The 15,337-nt window shown below is 38.1% G+C and overlaps 1 protein-coding gene across 1 annotated transcript in view; it reads right to left on the reverse strand.

Annotated features, from left to right (window-relative positions):
* ide (insulin-degrading enzyme) overlaps positions 1 to 15,337 on the reverse strand; it is a 68,139-nt gene that overhangs the window by 21,793 nt on the left and 31,009 nt on the right. Inside the window, exons 15-19 of the mRNA XM_079560632.1 lie at positions 13,532 to 13,676; positions 5,531 to 5,641; positions 2,827 to 2,947; positions 563 to 654; positions 300 to 411 (exon numbers count right to left, since the gene is read on the reverse strand). Coding sequence (XP_079416758.1) covers positions 300 to 411; positions 563 to 654; positions 2,827 to 2,947; positions 5,531 to 5,641; positions 13,532 to 13,676 — 581 coding nt within the window. The remainder of the gene's footprint in view (positions 1 to 299; positions 412 to 562; positions 655 to 2,826; positions 2,948 to 5,530; positions 5,642 to 13,531; positions 13,677 to 15,337) is intronic.

The raw sequence follows: 15,337 nt of genomic DNA on the forward strand, positions 1-15,337 counted from the left end.
AAAGCCAAACTGGAGAAAATGTGCTCGGTTCAGGTGGGAGTTAAGGAGTTAAAATAGAAGCTGCAGTTACGCATAAAACCCGAGGTGGCAGTAGTGAGTATAAAATGGCTAACTTGCATCTAGCCCCTTTAAAAGGTAGTCAAATTGATATTCATTGATATTGATATTTAAAAAAAGGCATAGTTTGTTTCGGCCTCTGACCAACACTACGTTTACACATTTGGCCGCTGCTCCAAATGACTCCGACAGCCCTGATTCAGACTGTAGTACTTGGTCTTGTATTGAGCGATAGAACATACCGTCAGGGACCTGCACCTCTCTGTAGCGGATGAGCTGACTCGGCAGCAGAGGTTTGGTGTGAGCGTGTTCGATCAGAGTGTCCTCCACCATCTGCATCATCCCCAGAGCAGACTGAAGGGAGAAAAAAAAACACAGGGAATCACTGATAAAGACGAGGCTTTGAAATGAATATCAAACACATCATCTTCCCTATAAGCCGTATCAAAAACTAGGAGTCATTTTGGGAATCACTTTCATCAACACATGTCAGAGTAAAGCAGACCTCTTTGATGATGTTCCCGTGGATCAGCGCTTCGATGTGTAGCCGAGACAGGAGCTGAGGGATGAAGGCTTTCAGTCGATGCAGAGTCACATCTGAAACACACACACGAGCAGTAAGTACAGTCATGATGTCACCTTTATCGTCCACCTTTCACCGAGCTTCATGGGGTGCAAAGGTTAAGGCAAAACTTCTATTAATGTGAATAGTGAAGCAAAGGGAAGATGAAATTACACCCAAAAGGAACAAGGTTGTAGAGGACACGTTCACATGACGATTACACAAAAAAACAAACAGTTTGGGCTCCTGCGGAGTTAACCTCTTACCACCCGCCAAAACCAAATGCATTCTCTCCACTTTGCCATTGTCGTCACTTTTAATTTCCCTTCTGTGTTTTTGTCACTTTTTTATTACTTTTTTGCTGGATTTTTGTCTTTTTTTTTGCTGGATTTTTGTCTTTTTTTTGCTGGATTTTTGTCCTTTTTTTGCTGGATTTTTGTCCTTTTTTTGCTGGATTTTTGTCTTTGCTGGATTTTTGTCTTTTTTTTCTGGATTTTTGTCTCTTCTTTGGCTGGATTTTTGTCTTTTTTTGGCTGGATTTTTGTCTTTTTTTGGCTGGATTTTTGCCTTTTCTTTGGCTGGATTTTTGTCTTTTTTTCCTGGATTTTTGTCTTTTTTTCCTGGATTTTTGTCTTTTTTTTTCTAGATTTTTGTCTTTTTTTTTCTGGATTTTTGTCTTTTTTTTTCTGGATTTTTGTCTTTTTGCTGGATTTTTGTCTTTTTGCTGGATTTTTGTCTTTTTGCTGGATTTTTGTCTTTGCTGGATTTTTGTCTTTTTTTTTTTGGATTTTTGTCTTTTTTTTTTTGGATTTTTGTCTTTTTTTTTCTGGATTTTTGTCTTTTTTTTTCTGGATTTTTGTCTTTTTTTTCTGGATTTTTGTCTTTTTGCTGGATTTTTGTCTTTTTGCTGGATTTTTGTCTTTTTGCTGGATTTTTGTCTTTTTGCTGGATTTTTGTCTTTTTGCTGGATTTTTGTCTTTGCTGGATTTTTGTCTTTGCTGGATTTTTGTCTTTGCTGGATTTTTGTCTCTTTTTTTTCTGGATTTTTGTCTTTTTTCTGGATTTTTGTCTTTTTGCTGGATTTTTGTCTTTGCTGGATTTTTGTCTTTTTTCTGGATTTTTGTCTTTTTTTGCTGGATTTTTGTCTTTTTGCTGGATTTTTGTCTTTTTGCTGGATTTTTGTCTTTTTACTGGATTTTTGTCTTTTTTCTGGATTTTTGTCTTTGCTGGATTTTTGTCTTTTTGCTGGATTTTTGTCTTTTTTTTTCTGGATTTTTGTCTTTTTTTCTGGATTTTTGTCTTTTTGCTGGATTTTTGTCTTTTTGCTGGATTTTTGTCTTTTTTTTTTCTGGATTTTTGTCTTTTTTTTTCTGGATTTTTGTCTTTTTACTGGATTTTTGTCTTTTTGCTGGATTTTTGTCTTTTTGCTGGATTTTTGTCTTTTTGCTGGATTTTTGTCATTTTTTTGGCTGGATTTTTGTCATTTTTTTTCTGGATTTTTGTCATTTTTTGCTGTTTTTTTTTCACTCTTTTTGTCACTCTTTAGCGCTTTTTTGTTGTGTTTACATCCTCATTTTCTTCTTTGTCATTTTATTGTTGACTTTTTTTCATATCTTTGTTGCATTTTTGTTGAATTTTTGTTGAAATTTTTGTTGAATTTTTGTTGAATTTTTGTTGAACTTTTGTCACTTTTTAATTGAATTTTTGTTGCGTTTTTGTTGAATTTTTGTCACATTTTTGTTGAACTTTTGTCACTTTTTAGTTGCGTTTTTGTTGCGTTTACATCCTTGTTTTCTTCTAATTTTTTGTCGCTGTTTTGGTGCTTTTTTCCCCAAGAAGCTTTTTGATTAGGGTAAAGCCAAACTGGAGAAAATGGGATCCGTTCAGATGGGAGTTAAGAGGTTAATCTTACATTGAGTTTGGTTTAACAGAGATTTAGGAGCTGCCAAAACAAGGGAATTTCATCTAATAATAGGATTTGTAATGTGTTTTGTAAGGATTCAGCATTTTGTGATAATAAAACAGATAGTTTTTGTGATATATTTCGGACTTGATAAAAACACCTCATTCTTTCTCAGTGTTTCGGTTGTGAAATACAGAGGCCACACCGGGGCTTGTTACGGGGCCGTGTTCCTGGTCCGCCCTGCAGTGAACGGTCTTTTTAATGAGCTCTACGGAGGCCAACACCAGACCCAGAGTTTACGAACCGTCCAGCGCCTCTCGCAGCTCGTCTTTGGTCCAGGCCACCTCGGTCATCAGCAGGCGCAGGTAGTACATGGCGTGTTGGTGAGGCTGCTCCGCACGGAAGTTATTCAAGGACCTCATGTACTGCAGGGAGAAACAAGAGGATCAAAAACTTACACCTACGCAGAAAGCATGACAGTATTGAAAGCGAATAATAGAGCATGACTATAAAGCATTTGCATATTGTCACGGTCATTATCTGACAACAATAAGGCTGCACCGATGCTACTTTTTCTAAAACTGATACCAGTACTTGCCGATACAGATACGAGTACAAGGCATTTTCTTCAACGTACTTTTTGAAGTGAATTTACGGTTTATAGACTGACAGAACAGCCCATGTCCAAAAGCTCCTCAACGCCTCTGCTTTATTCATTTATCTATTTGTATTTCACAATAGTATTGAGATGTTACTTATTACTGCAGATAAATGGTGTCTTTTCGCCTTTATTTCAGCTCTGTGTGGATTTTCTCGTGTGTTTATAGTAACTTATCCAGTAGCTACAGCATTGATTGTTTGGCTGCAGCTCATTATGCAATTTCACCATCTGTGAGATCAATAAAGTATCATCTTATCTCTTATCTTATCTTATTTTCGCTCAATATAAACTCTCTTTAAGCTTGATTTTCTGAGGACTTTTTAGTCGCTGGGTTAGTTTTTCAGATGAATAAACCCCTGGGCATAAAACGGTGTAAGAATCGCCAGAACTGTTAGCGGCTAGTTAGCGGCTAGTTAGCATCATTAGCCTGTATGTTGTAAACCCTGCAGACGCTGCAGCACGAACAACATTAAGCTCTGGTTAAATCCAGCACAGACTCTGGTTTAGAGAGCGCAGTCTGTAATAAAGTCAGCTCTATGTGGATTATTGTATTTACACTGAAGAATTCTCCAGTTTGTTGCCGTTTTTTCCTCCGCAGTGAAGAGCTGCGTCCCGTGGGAGCGCCGGCCACATGTCAAGTGGTATCTGGACTAAGGCTGCACGATACTGAAGTGACTTGCGATATGTGATGCGGCTGCGCAATATCGCGATAACGATATTATTGCGATATTTCACCAAACACGATATGTTCCATGTAACTGTCTCTCACATTAAGTCTTGTTTTTGTCCATATCTTTCGCTCCTACGCCCTCTAGACGGAACAATTATTTTAATTTTTTGGTTCCGCCCGACCTTAATTGATTGCGCACTCAGCCAAGCCATGCTACAGCAGCAGCTACGTTTCAGCTCGCTCCCTGAATTCAAAGGTGAAATAAATAAGAAAAACAAAGAAACAACAAGGAGAAAGATATTGGAGGTTTGTTTAGTTTGTTTATTTTAGTCATAAATCGCCCAATTCGTATTTTAATGTTTATTTTATTTATTAGAAGACAAGTAAGAGCTTACATGGACATTTAGCCCCTCGTGGAGGTCAGCTCACGAGGTTTGTCTTAAGTTTTACATGTTTTATTTTATTGTCAATTTTATGTTTTAATATTTGTTTGTTTTCTTATTTGTGCCCAGTGCCCAGTGCCCCCAAGCTAGTAAGTGTTAAACTAAAACTGAACTTTTACACATGACTTCAATGCATGAGTTTGAGTTGAAAAAATGTGTCAATCTCATTCGGATGAAGGCTATGGTGATGTTGCGATAAATTGTGGCTTCTCGCGATGCGGATATTGCATCATCTAATATCGCTATACGATATTTTTCGCGATATATTGTGCAGCCCTAATCGGGACCTCATTAATGAGTACGAGTATGAGTACAAGCGTATGGAATCGGCCCTAGAAAATAATAAGAGTTTAACCTCATAACTCCCGCCTGAACCGAAAGGATCTTTTTCCTCAAGTCAGATTTTTTTTCCATCATTTTTTTGTTGGGTATTCAACTCATTTTTGTAACTTTTCTGTCATTTTTTGTCATTTTTGTGGCAATTTTTTGTCACATTTGTCATCTTTTCTTCAATTTTTTTAATCAATTTTTTGGTAATTTTTTCGTCAAATTTTTATCCAATATTTGTCATATTTTAGTAATTTTTTTGTCACATTTTGTCACATTTGTCATTTTTCCATCCATTTTTTTAAATCAATTTTTTGTCATTTTTTTCGTCATTTTTTTGTCAATTTCTTGCCACTTTTTCATAAATTCTTCATCACTTTTTTGTCAATGTTTTCTCACTTTTTTGTCACATTTCCGTCATTGTTTTCGTCTCAGTTTTGTTGCTATTTTCTCACCTTTTTTCCAGAAGCTTTTGGACTGGGGTAAAGCCAAACTGGAGCAAATGTGCTCAGTTCAGGTGGGAGTTAAGGGGTTTTAAGGCGAGACACTGCAGGTAAAATATCAATTTGAAGCTTTTGCTGTAGATTACTGATATAAACATGAACATTAAGTTTGTCATTTTATTTTGCTATTGCTTTTTCAGCTACAAAATGTAACTAATGGACAGAGCCAGCTTTAAATGTATGATATTTTGTTGATACATTAGTTAAAATGATCTGAATTATTTTCTGTTACGCCCCCCCTTTGGAAGAAGAAAATATTTTGCGACCCCTTCGACTGAAATGAGCTGAATTGCATCTTGGACTTTGACTTGGTTTTAGTTCACAGGTGAATTTGTTTTCAGCAGAGATTGATGTTAGCCTTTAATCTAAACCATTCTGAAGATGGAGCAGGTGTCGGGACTCACCGCCTCTTTGATGATGTCGAAGCGTTTCTCGTCGATCTCGAACGTGGCCATTTTCTCGATGATCTTCTTCAGGATGATGTGCTGCTTGTCGTTGTAGCCTTTCACTGAGAGCTGCGGCACAGAAGGACGTTAGCGACGGGAGCGAGGGCGACGGCCTGGCCAAGGTTTGGTTTACAGTGCCTCGAAAGTATTCATACACCTTGACCTTTTGAACATTTTGTCATGTTTACAACCCTAAACAAAGATTTTATTTTGATTTTTTTACTGAATGTTCACACACAAGTACAAGCTTTGGTCAGATGAGACACAAACTGAACTTTTTGGCCCAAATGCAAAACGTTATGTATGGAGCAAACCTAACACTGCTCATCGTCCTGAGTGCACCATCCCCAGTGTCAGATGGGGGGGGGGAGCATCATGCTGTGGGGCTGCTTTTCCTCAGCAGGGACTGGGGAGAATGTAAGAATAGTTGTGGAGATGGATGGAGCCAAATACAGGGACATTTTGGAGGAAAACCTGCTGGAGTCACAAGAGAACTGAGGCTGGGGCGGAGATTCACCTTCCAGCAGGACAGTGACTCTAAACACAAAGATAAATCTAATAATAATAATAATAATACACAAGTCTTATATAGCGCTTTTCAGGAGACACAAAGACGCTTTACAAGTGAGACAAACAAACAAAGATGGCAGAGCTATTGTTGGTTGTAGGTGGTCAGTAAGTCTGAGTTTCTGATGTGGATGGGGAGTGAGTTCCAGAGGGTGGGGGCGGCGATGGCGAAGGCTCGGTCCCCCAAGGTTTGGTGCTTTGATTTGGTGATGGGTTTGAGAAGGTTTAAGTCGGTTGTAAATCTACAATGGAATGGTTCAATAAAAAACATATTATTGTGTTAGAATGGCCCAGTTAAAGTCCTGACCTAAATTCTATTGAAAATCTGTGGAAAGACCTGAAAACTGCTGTTCACAAACGCTCTCCTTCTAATGTGACAGAGCTGGAGTTGTTTTGTAAAGAGGAATGGGCTAAAATGTCAGTCTCTACATGTGCTAATCTTGTAGAGTCAGACCCCAAAAGAGAAGAAAAGGGGGTTCCACAAAGTATTCATTCATGCTGTATGAATACTTATGCAAGCCCCACTTTTCTGTTTTCTATTTTTTGAATAATAACAGAATCATGTATCATTTTGCTTTCACTTCACAGTTGTCTGTTACTTGTGTGTGAACGTTCAGTAAAACAATCAAAATAAAATCTTTATGTTTAGGGTCGTAAACATGACAAAATGTGCAAAAGTTCGAGGTGTATGAATACTTTCGAGAGGCACTGTATGTGCATGAAGCTGGTAGAAGTGAATACTACACTTAAGAGTAAAACCGAGGGAGACAACACCATCTAATGAAAGATGAAAGTAAAAGGGAAGGTTTTCTTTTCTATCTCGTCATTAATGTAGAGCACAGAGTGTGAGTGGAAAAAACAGAAGCAGAAAAGATTGAAACATTGGAAAGAAAAAGTAGAAGTAAAACGTGCAAAGGACCTGCTCCTTTTATTCTTAGTCTTAGTAATCGAATATCAGAGCCGATACTGGAAAAAATATAATATCGGGAATTGATTCCAAATATCTGATACTGAACAGACACCCGTTTAGGCTTTCAACGTTTTAATCTAAATCTAAGTGAATGTGGGCATCTTCACTTTGAAGCTGAGAATCTGGAGAATTCAATTGCCGAGTTAGTTTTAAAGAGGGGGTATTGTGCTTTTTTCAATCACATAGCACCAGTCTATATCACACTACAATGATGAGCAAACCTTCTGTTGGTCTGTAAATGCAGTAAATTAGAATAACTGCCTTGTATAAAATGTCTCTCTCAAAATGGCTGTAGTGAATGTCTTGAAATAGGCCTCTGTCTCTTTAAGAACCTCCGAGCCTTTCCGACACGCCCCCTCCACACGCTGTCTGTGCATTGTGATTTTTGGTTGAAAAACACTGCTGTAGGTCACATCTAGTTTGCAAGAAAAGATAAGACTTTATTGATCTCACAATGGAGACAAGAGGAACGTTCACTTTTTAATTCACGGCAGCCACTTTAACCCCTTAACTCCCACCTGAACCGAGCACATTTTCTCCAGTTTGGCTTTACCCCAGTCCAAAAGCTTCTGGAAAAAAGCTGTGAAAATAGCAACAAAACTGAGACGAAAACAATGATGGAAATGTGACAAAAAAGTGATGAAAACTTTATTAAAAAGTGGCAAAAATGTCACAAAAATATCACAAGAAATTGACGAACAAATGACAAAAATGTGACAAAATGTGATAAAAATGTGACAAAAAAAAGTACAAAAATGTGATAAAAAATTGACTAAAAAAGTTACAAAAATTAGTTGAATACCTAACAAAAAAATGATGGAAAAAAAATGTGATGACATGAGGTTCAGGCGGGATATAAGAGGTTAAACAGTCTCTTGGTATCGGTCAATATCAGATATCGGCAGATACTCAAACCCGAGTATCTGAAGCAAAAAGCTGGATCGGTGCATCTCTATTTTTTACCATCAAATATCTTACACAAGCCCAATATTCTGACTTTTCTATAAATAGGGTTCTGTTTTCTTGTGGAACATAAAGCCAACCATAAAGAAGGTGCCGCAGTAACACAAACAGCTTCATGAAAACCCAGAACACTGTCACTTAATCCTTCCAAGTTTGCAGAGTCACCTAAACTCTCCCTTCTCCCATGACTCAGCAGAGCTCCCTGAAGCGCAGTCTGACACCTGTAAAAACTAATCTGCGACAACATCATTAACCTTGAGAGCGCTGCTGCCTCCGACCCGCCGACTGTAATCCATTATAAAAAGCCTCGTTACTGAAGCAGTGACTGGAATTTAAGTTACACGGAGATAAACGCAGCATGACTGAATGATGAAGACTCTGAACCATCTATTCACCCGACGTCTAAAGCGGGGAGTGTCAAACCGCACAGATTTTGATCTTTAAAGCTGTTTTTGCAACTCAAGTTTTTATCCGATATGTCGTTCATTTCTCATTCATGCCGCGCTATCGTGCTCCACAATTAACAAACATGTGATTCTTGCATGAAACTTTAGCAGTGCATATTTCAGTCTTCTCTCTAATGTTCATTTTCCATGAACTTTGACAATAAACGTTGTTGAGCAAGGTCATAATTTCCCAAGAAATTTAGATTTAATTCCAGTGTGGATCTAGTTTAATGCTTTTTAATGACATTTAACCTCTTAACTCCCGCCTGAACTGAGAACATTTTTTCCAGTTCAGTTTTACCCAAATCCTGTAGGCCAGTGTAACGCCTCATTTGAAAGCTAAGATCTACAAAACTCATCTAAATGGATCTTGTTCCTCACTTCATCAGATTTTTTGCCCATCATTTTTTTGGGGGGGTTTCAACTCATTTTGGTTGTTTTTTTCTTCATTTTTTTCACTTTTTGTGACATTTTTTGTGACATTTTTTGTGACATTTTTTGTACTTTTTCTTCACTTTTTGTCATTTTTTTTGGTTAATTTTTTGTAATTTTTTGGTAAAATTTTCAAATATTTGTCACATTTTTGTCATTTTTCGTAAATTTTTCCTCACTTTTTTGTCAATGTTTTCTCACTTTGTCACATTTTCATCCTTGTTTTCGTCTCAGTTCTGTTGCTATTTTCACACCTTTTTCCAGAAGCTTTTGGACTGGGGTAAAGCCAAACTGGAGAAAATGTGCTCGGTTCAGGTGGGAGTTAAGGGGTTACGGTCTTGGTTTTGGCACACATCATTTAATGACTTTCAATGCCCCGCGGAAACCCAAGTAACTATTGATTACTTTTTGTAATATTCAGCTAAAAAACATCTCATTATTCCTAAACGGTCAGAAATTTAGAAACACAAGCGATCACTACAAAGCATGTTTGGAAATACAATTAAAACTTATCTCGTCTAATGGCTGGTGTACACTCTGGGATTTTTTTTTGTCTTAAAGAGGGGGTATTCTGCTTTTTTCAATCACATAGCACCAGTCTATATCACACTACAATGATGAGCAAACCTTCGGTTGGTCTGCAACTGCAGTAAATTAGAATAACTGCCTTGTATAAAATGTCTCTCTCAAAATGGCTGTAGTGAATGTCTTGAAATAGGCCCCTGTCTCTTTAAGAACCTCTGACCCTTTCCGACACGCCCCCTCCACACGCTGTCTGTGGCATCAGTGGGGAGGGGGTTCTGCTGAGGAGCAGTGGTTGGTTACTCGGCTGGTGACGAAAGCTCGGAGGCGTCTCCAGGAGGTGGGGGCGTTCCTAGGAGGACTCAGGCAAACCTATCCCTAAAATGGCCGCCATCAGAGTTTTTACAGATTACTCAGAAATACGTGAATGTGCCAAGGCAACACTTCAGGCATGTTTTTAATGAGGGAATGACATAACAACATGATGTAAAGCTTGAGAAAGTCGATTTTGTATAATACGCCCCCTTTAAAAAAATGTCTATGTAAAATCTAGTTCGTGGAGATCCCAGACTTGGATAGAGAAGTCAAATTCTAAACACTGCCACCCTTGGACCGTCTGTATCCGAAATCCTCTCCCCAAATCTCATGACCACACAGCACCAGTCATACCATTTACATTGTAGATTCTCATTGAAGGAATATGTGTAACCCACCTAAAATTAGCACAGTATTAAGTGGTTATATGCCTTTAATTTGAGCGTACACGTATATTACCGAATGTGCCCAGTAGAGGGTGCTACAAGTGTTGCTGTAAGCACACCTCCATCTTGTGGAAAAGCCAAGACAGCACACGGTGAAAAAACGTGATAAAATCATTACTTAGTGGTGTTCATAACCATGTATTTTGGGTTCATAGAGGAAAGCTAATTGCCGGATGTACTGGAGGAGAGGATTTGTCCCGCTTTGTTTTCATCTTCTCTCCGGTGAGTGACATGTTCTGCTAAGCTATGCTATTTTTCTGCTAGCTATGTGCATTGTGAATTTATTTTTCGAGTGTCAAGATAGAATTGCTGAATTTATGTATTTTCAAGACGATAGTGAACAAACATAAAAAACAACAACTGGAGAGTATGTACAACTATGTACGAATCAAAAACTATTTACGGAGAGGGTTGTTACACTGTCATGTGCATTTTTAATGCCACATGTAAATATTGCGCACTGTGTGAAAACCTGAGTTTACTACACTGTTAACTTTGAATGTGAATGATTTAAACCAGAATTGAATGTTTTGTCATTTACTGAATAGTGATTATTATTACCCTGCCATGCAGGTTGGTTTTTGATTGACCTGATTCGAGTCGGACCATTCAATGTGAGCCTGGACTGGAGTTGCTGGATCCTCAGTCGAGGACGTTCTGGACGTTCTAACATCCTTGGTGGACCTGGGTCCCATCGTACACCGTTAAGCTGAGATATTGTGCACAAAAGGTCATACTACCCGGGTAGTGGTAAATCAGAGCTCTGACCATTCTTTTTATTTTATTTTTATGGACATTTGAGCCCTCTTGGGTATTTTTGAGTTTTGTGAATTGGATCAAGGATCGAAGGACTGTGGGGACTGGTTAGGGGTAAACAAAAGAAACTTCTGGAACTTGTGGAAATGGAAAATAAATGCCGGCTTTGTTCATCTTTATTATAAACGGTGTTCTATTGTTATTTCACCTTCATTCCTCCTTTAGAACCTAGATTCCTGGGTACTTGTATTGAGCTTAGTGGTTCACTTTATACATGCTACATATGGATATGGAATTATATCGGTAAATAATGAGAAGTAGCTCTTTCTTCATCATAACAGTGTTGATTACAATTACAGGAGAAGCTTTTTTTTCCCCAAAATCATGCAGCCCTACAGAGCTAATCATGTTTATCAACCAAGCCAATCACAGATAAGCACGGAGCGGTTATCATTAAAAAAAAAACACCACAAACTCACAGCACAGCAGCAGTAAATGAAGCCAAACCAGTTAGAAGTGTTAGAACATTTCCAGCCAAACTCTCTCGACTCCTTCCTTCCTCTGTTTGTTTTTACTTACGAGAATGGCATTCATCCCTGAGGCTACTCCATAGTACAGCCCTGCCAGTCGCGCTGCATATGTATACTCTTTTAAATCATCCTTCAGTAATCTGAGCAACAGGTAGGTCATGTTGCAGTGAAGGGGGTCTGCGTAAAGGTAGCGACTGATGGAGGAGGGGGTGGGGGGAGGGAAAACACAAAGAACATGGGAAGAAAATGAGGTGAAAACTTGAATGAGAAGCGGATGGACATAAAAGAGTATGGATATGCAGCCTCGGGACCAGCGCTTTTATAAACTGTCCTCGTCCGTTTTTATGTCGACAAAACAAGATTTAAGAGTTCACTGAGCCTGATGGGACTGAGTTGGAAAGACTATGATAAAGGAGATCGAGGGAGTGAAGGAAGAGGGAGTAAAAAAATAATAAAAAGGAGATGGAGAACACACTCGAACTGAAACAGGTCTGTGCAGATGGCGTCACAGAGTTATTCAATGTGTTATTTCACTATTACACTCAGGGTTCTCTTTAGAAGGAGAAAGTAAAGAGTTAAGAGCTGGAACGATACGCTTTTATGCATCATGATATAGTTTAGTCAAGAGGAAATTGCAACACTTTGTTCAGAAAGTCTCGAAAAAGAAAACGAGAACTTTTTAACCAATTGTGAATGTGAGAGAAATCAGAAATATTTTTTTGAAAAGTACAAAGACATTTACAGGCGTGGCTTGTTCATGTATCCATTTATATTCTTTGCACAAGCAAGTTCAATTTTAGGCTTTTTAACCTTTTAACTCCAGCCTGAACCGAGGGGATCGATTTCCTCACGTCAGATTTTTTTTCCAACTTTGTCATTTTTTCGTCTATTTTTTGTCATTTTTTGTCACATTTTGTCACATTTTTGTACATTTTTTGTTATTTTTTTGTCATATTTATATCACATTTTTGTCATTTTTTGCAAATTTTTGGTCATTTTTTTAAAATCAAATTTTTGTTATTTTTTTTGTCACATTTTTGTCAATTTGTTGTTATTTTTTTGTCATATTTATATCACATTTGGTCATTTTTTTTAAATCACATTTGTCACATTTTTTGTCACACTTTTGTCACTTTGTCATTTTTTGTCACATTTTTGTCATTTTGTGTCACATTTTTGTCACATCTTTTGTCAATTTTTGTAATTTTTTTGTAATTTTTTAATCACATTTTTGTTATTTTTTTTGTCATTTTTCGTCAATTTTTTGTCATATTTTTATCACATTTTTAATTCTTGTCATATTTTTGTAACATTTGTCATTTTTTGTCACATTTTTTTTGTCATATTTTTATCACATTTTTGTTATCTTTTGTCATTTTTTTGTCACATGTTGTCACATTTGTCATTTTTTGGTCATCTTTTTGTCACATTTTTGTCATTTTTTCGTAATTTTTTTTTGTCAATTTCTTGTGACATTTTTGTCACTTTTTCATCAATTTTTCGTCACTTTTTTGTCAATGTTTTCTCACTTTTTTGTCACATTTCCATCATCATCATCGTCTTTTTTTGCTGGATTTTTGTCACTTTTTTGCTGGATTTTTGTCACTTTTTTGTTGAGTTTTTGTCATTTTTGTCGCTTCTTACGGTCACTTTTTAGCTTTTTTTGTTGCGTTTACATCCTCATTTTCTTCTCATTTTTTCCCTCCGTTTTGAAGAAGCTTTTAGATTCGGAGAATTTAGAGAAAACATGTTCAGGTGGGAGTTAAGAGGTTAAAGTATTACATCTATTGCAAAACGATACATCATCCCAGCTCTAACAAGGACACTTTTCTCCATAAACAACCCCTATTCAAAATGTGAAAACAGAAATCAGTCTTCATCGTCGGCTAAAGCTCACCAGCCCAGTCTTGTTTCAGTCGGAGTGGCTCGGTCGTATGGAGAGAGTCAAAGGGGTGGGACAGAGGCGCAGGTTTGGAATGCGGTGAACAGAGCGACCGGAGCGTGATACTTACATACATCCCATAGACGGTATTTTGGAGGTCATAGTTGAGGCCGGCTAACTCGGCTGCATATGCATACTCATTCAGGGAGTCTTTGAGGAGCTCCAGGTATAAATAAGCCATGTTACAATGCAATGGGTCCACGTACGCAAACGGGCTGCGGAGAGAGCACTGGGTTCAAACAAACATGTACTTGGCAAAGACGGAAGTTCTGTTCAGCTGAAGTCTTTGCTCTTTAACTTTCATTTCATTTATATGTTGAATCTTAACAACCGTGTATAGCTTTATGTCACCTTTTTTCTGTAAGGCGCTTTAAAGTGGACATATCATGCATAATTAAAGCTCAATAACATTACTCCGGCACCTCAGCATTGATATTATACATTTTATACTTTGAAAGGACAATACGGTTGGGTACCGTTAATCGATACCCGTATGGTTTCGAAATAAAAGGTATCAAAAGTATCGAAATCTTCTATCTTAGGATCCAAGTATTGGTCAAGAGACAGCATTAAAGGAAGTCATCTGTTTCAGCTCAAATAAATGTTTTTTCCTCCATTTTGCTCAGTTCATTTAATTACATCTTTTCTTTTTTGCCCAATTTTTTTGCCCTTTTTTTTTCCACTTTTTCCCCCTTATTTTTTTCAAAAATATTCCCAATTGTTCACATTTTTTCTTACCATTTTCTCTATTTTCCACCCATTTTTTTTCGGATTTCTCACATTTTTTCCTCCTTATTTTTTCCACAATTTCTCAATCTTCTATCTTAGAATCCAAGTAGAGGTTAGATTTTAGGCCCGAGCCCGAGCCCGGCCCGAGCCCGACCCGACATTCGGGCCGGGCCGGGCCGAGATTTCCCGCATGAGAGTCGGGCTCGGGTCGGGTCGGGCTCAAGTTTTTTTTTTTTTAATTAATGTCATTATAATCTCTAATAAAAATCTATGCAATATGCGGAGTCTATTGGATACAAAATGTGGCAATACGCAATATAAAATAGAGGAGTCCGGGAGGGAGGTGGTGCAGGTGCGGGGGGCGGGCGCACGTGCTGCTGTGATGTCACGTTTAAGCAGCAGGTCAGGCTGTGATACCGGCGCCACACAGAGAACATCACTCTTCACTCTTTCTCTCAGGACAGCGTTTCATTAACAGTGGATAAATAAGCAGTTTGGTTCCTGTTACTGCGTAAAAAGTAGCTTTTGTAAAGCGCCATGTTTATGAAACATGAAGGAGGAGAGAGAGAGAGACGGCAAAGAGGAGACAAGACACATTAAGCTGCTCCGCGCCGCGTACGTCTCTGCCCCCCCAGGTATGTGCGCTACTGCTGCGTGCACGTATGCCGTGCGCGTAGCCGCGTACCTCGCAAACAAGGTGCTGCTGTGCAGATGCACCTATCTGAGCCTTAAATAAATCATTATTTACGTCGGGTTTGTTTCGGGTTCGGGCTGACAATTCACGTTAATTGCTCGGGCTGGGTCGGGTCGGGCTTTATAACCGCGGGCTCGGGTCGGGTCGGGCTTGATTTTTTGGGCCCGATCTAATCTCTAAATCCAAGTATTGGTCAAGGGACAGCATTAAAGGAAGTCACCTGTTTCAACTCAAATAAATGTTTTTTCCTCCATTTTGCTCAATTCATTTAATTACATTTTTTCTTTTCTGTCCAATTTTTTTGCCCTTTTTTTCTAATTTTCCTCAATGTGTTTCACTTTTTTCCCCTTATTTTTTTCCACAATTTCTAACAATTTTTCCCTAAAATATTCCCAATTTTTCACACATTTTTTCTTACCATTTTCTCTATTTTACACCAATTTTTTTCAATTT

This window comes from Gobius niger, assembly GCF_951799975.1.
Source record: "Gobius niger genome assembly, chromosome: 7".
NCBI lineage: Eukaryota > Metazoa > Chordata > Actinopteri > Gobiiformes > Gobiidae > Gobius > Gobius niger.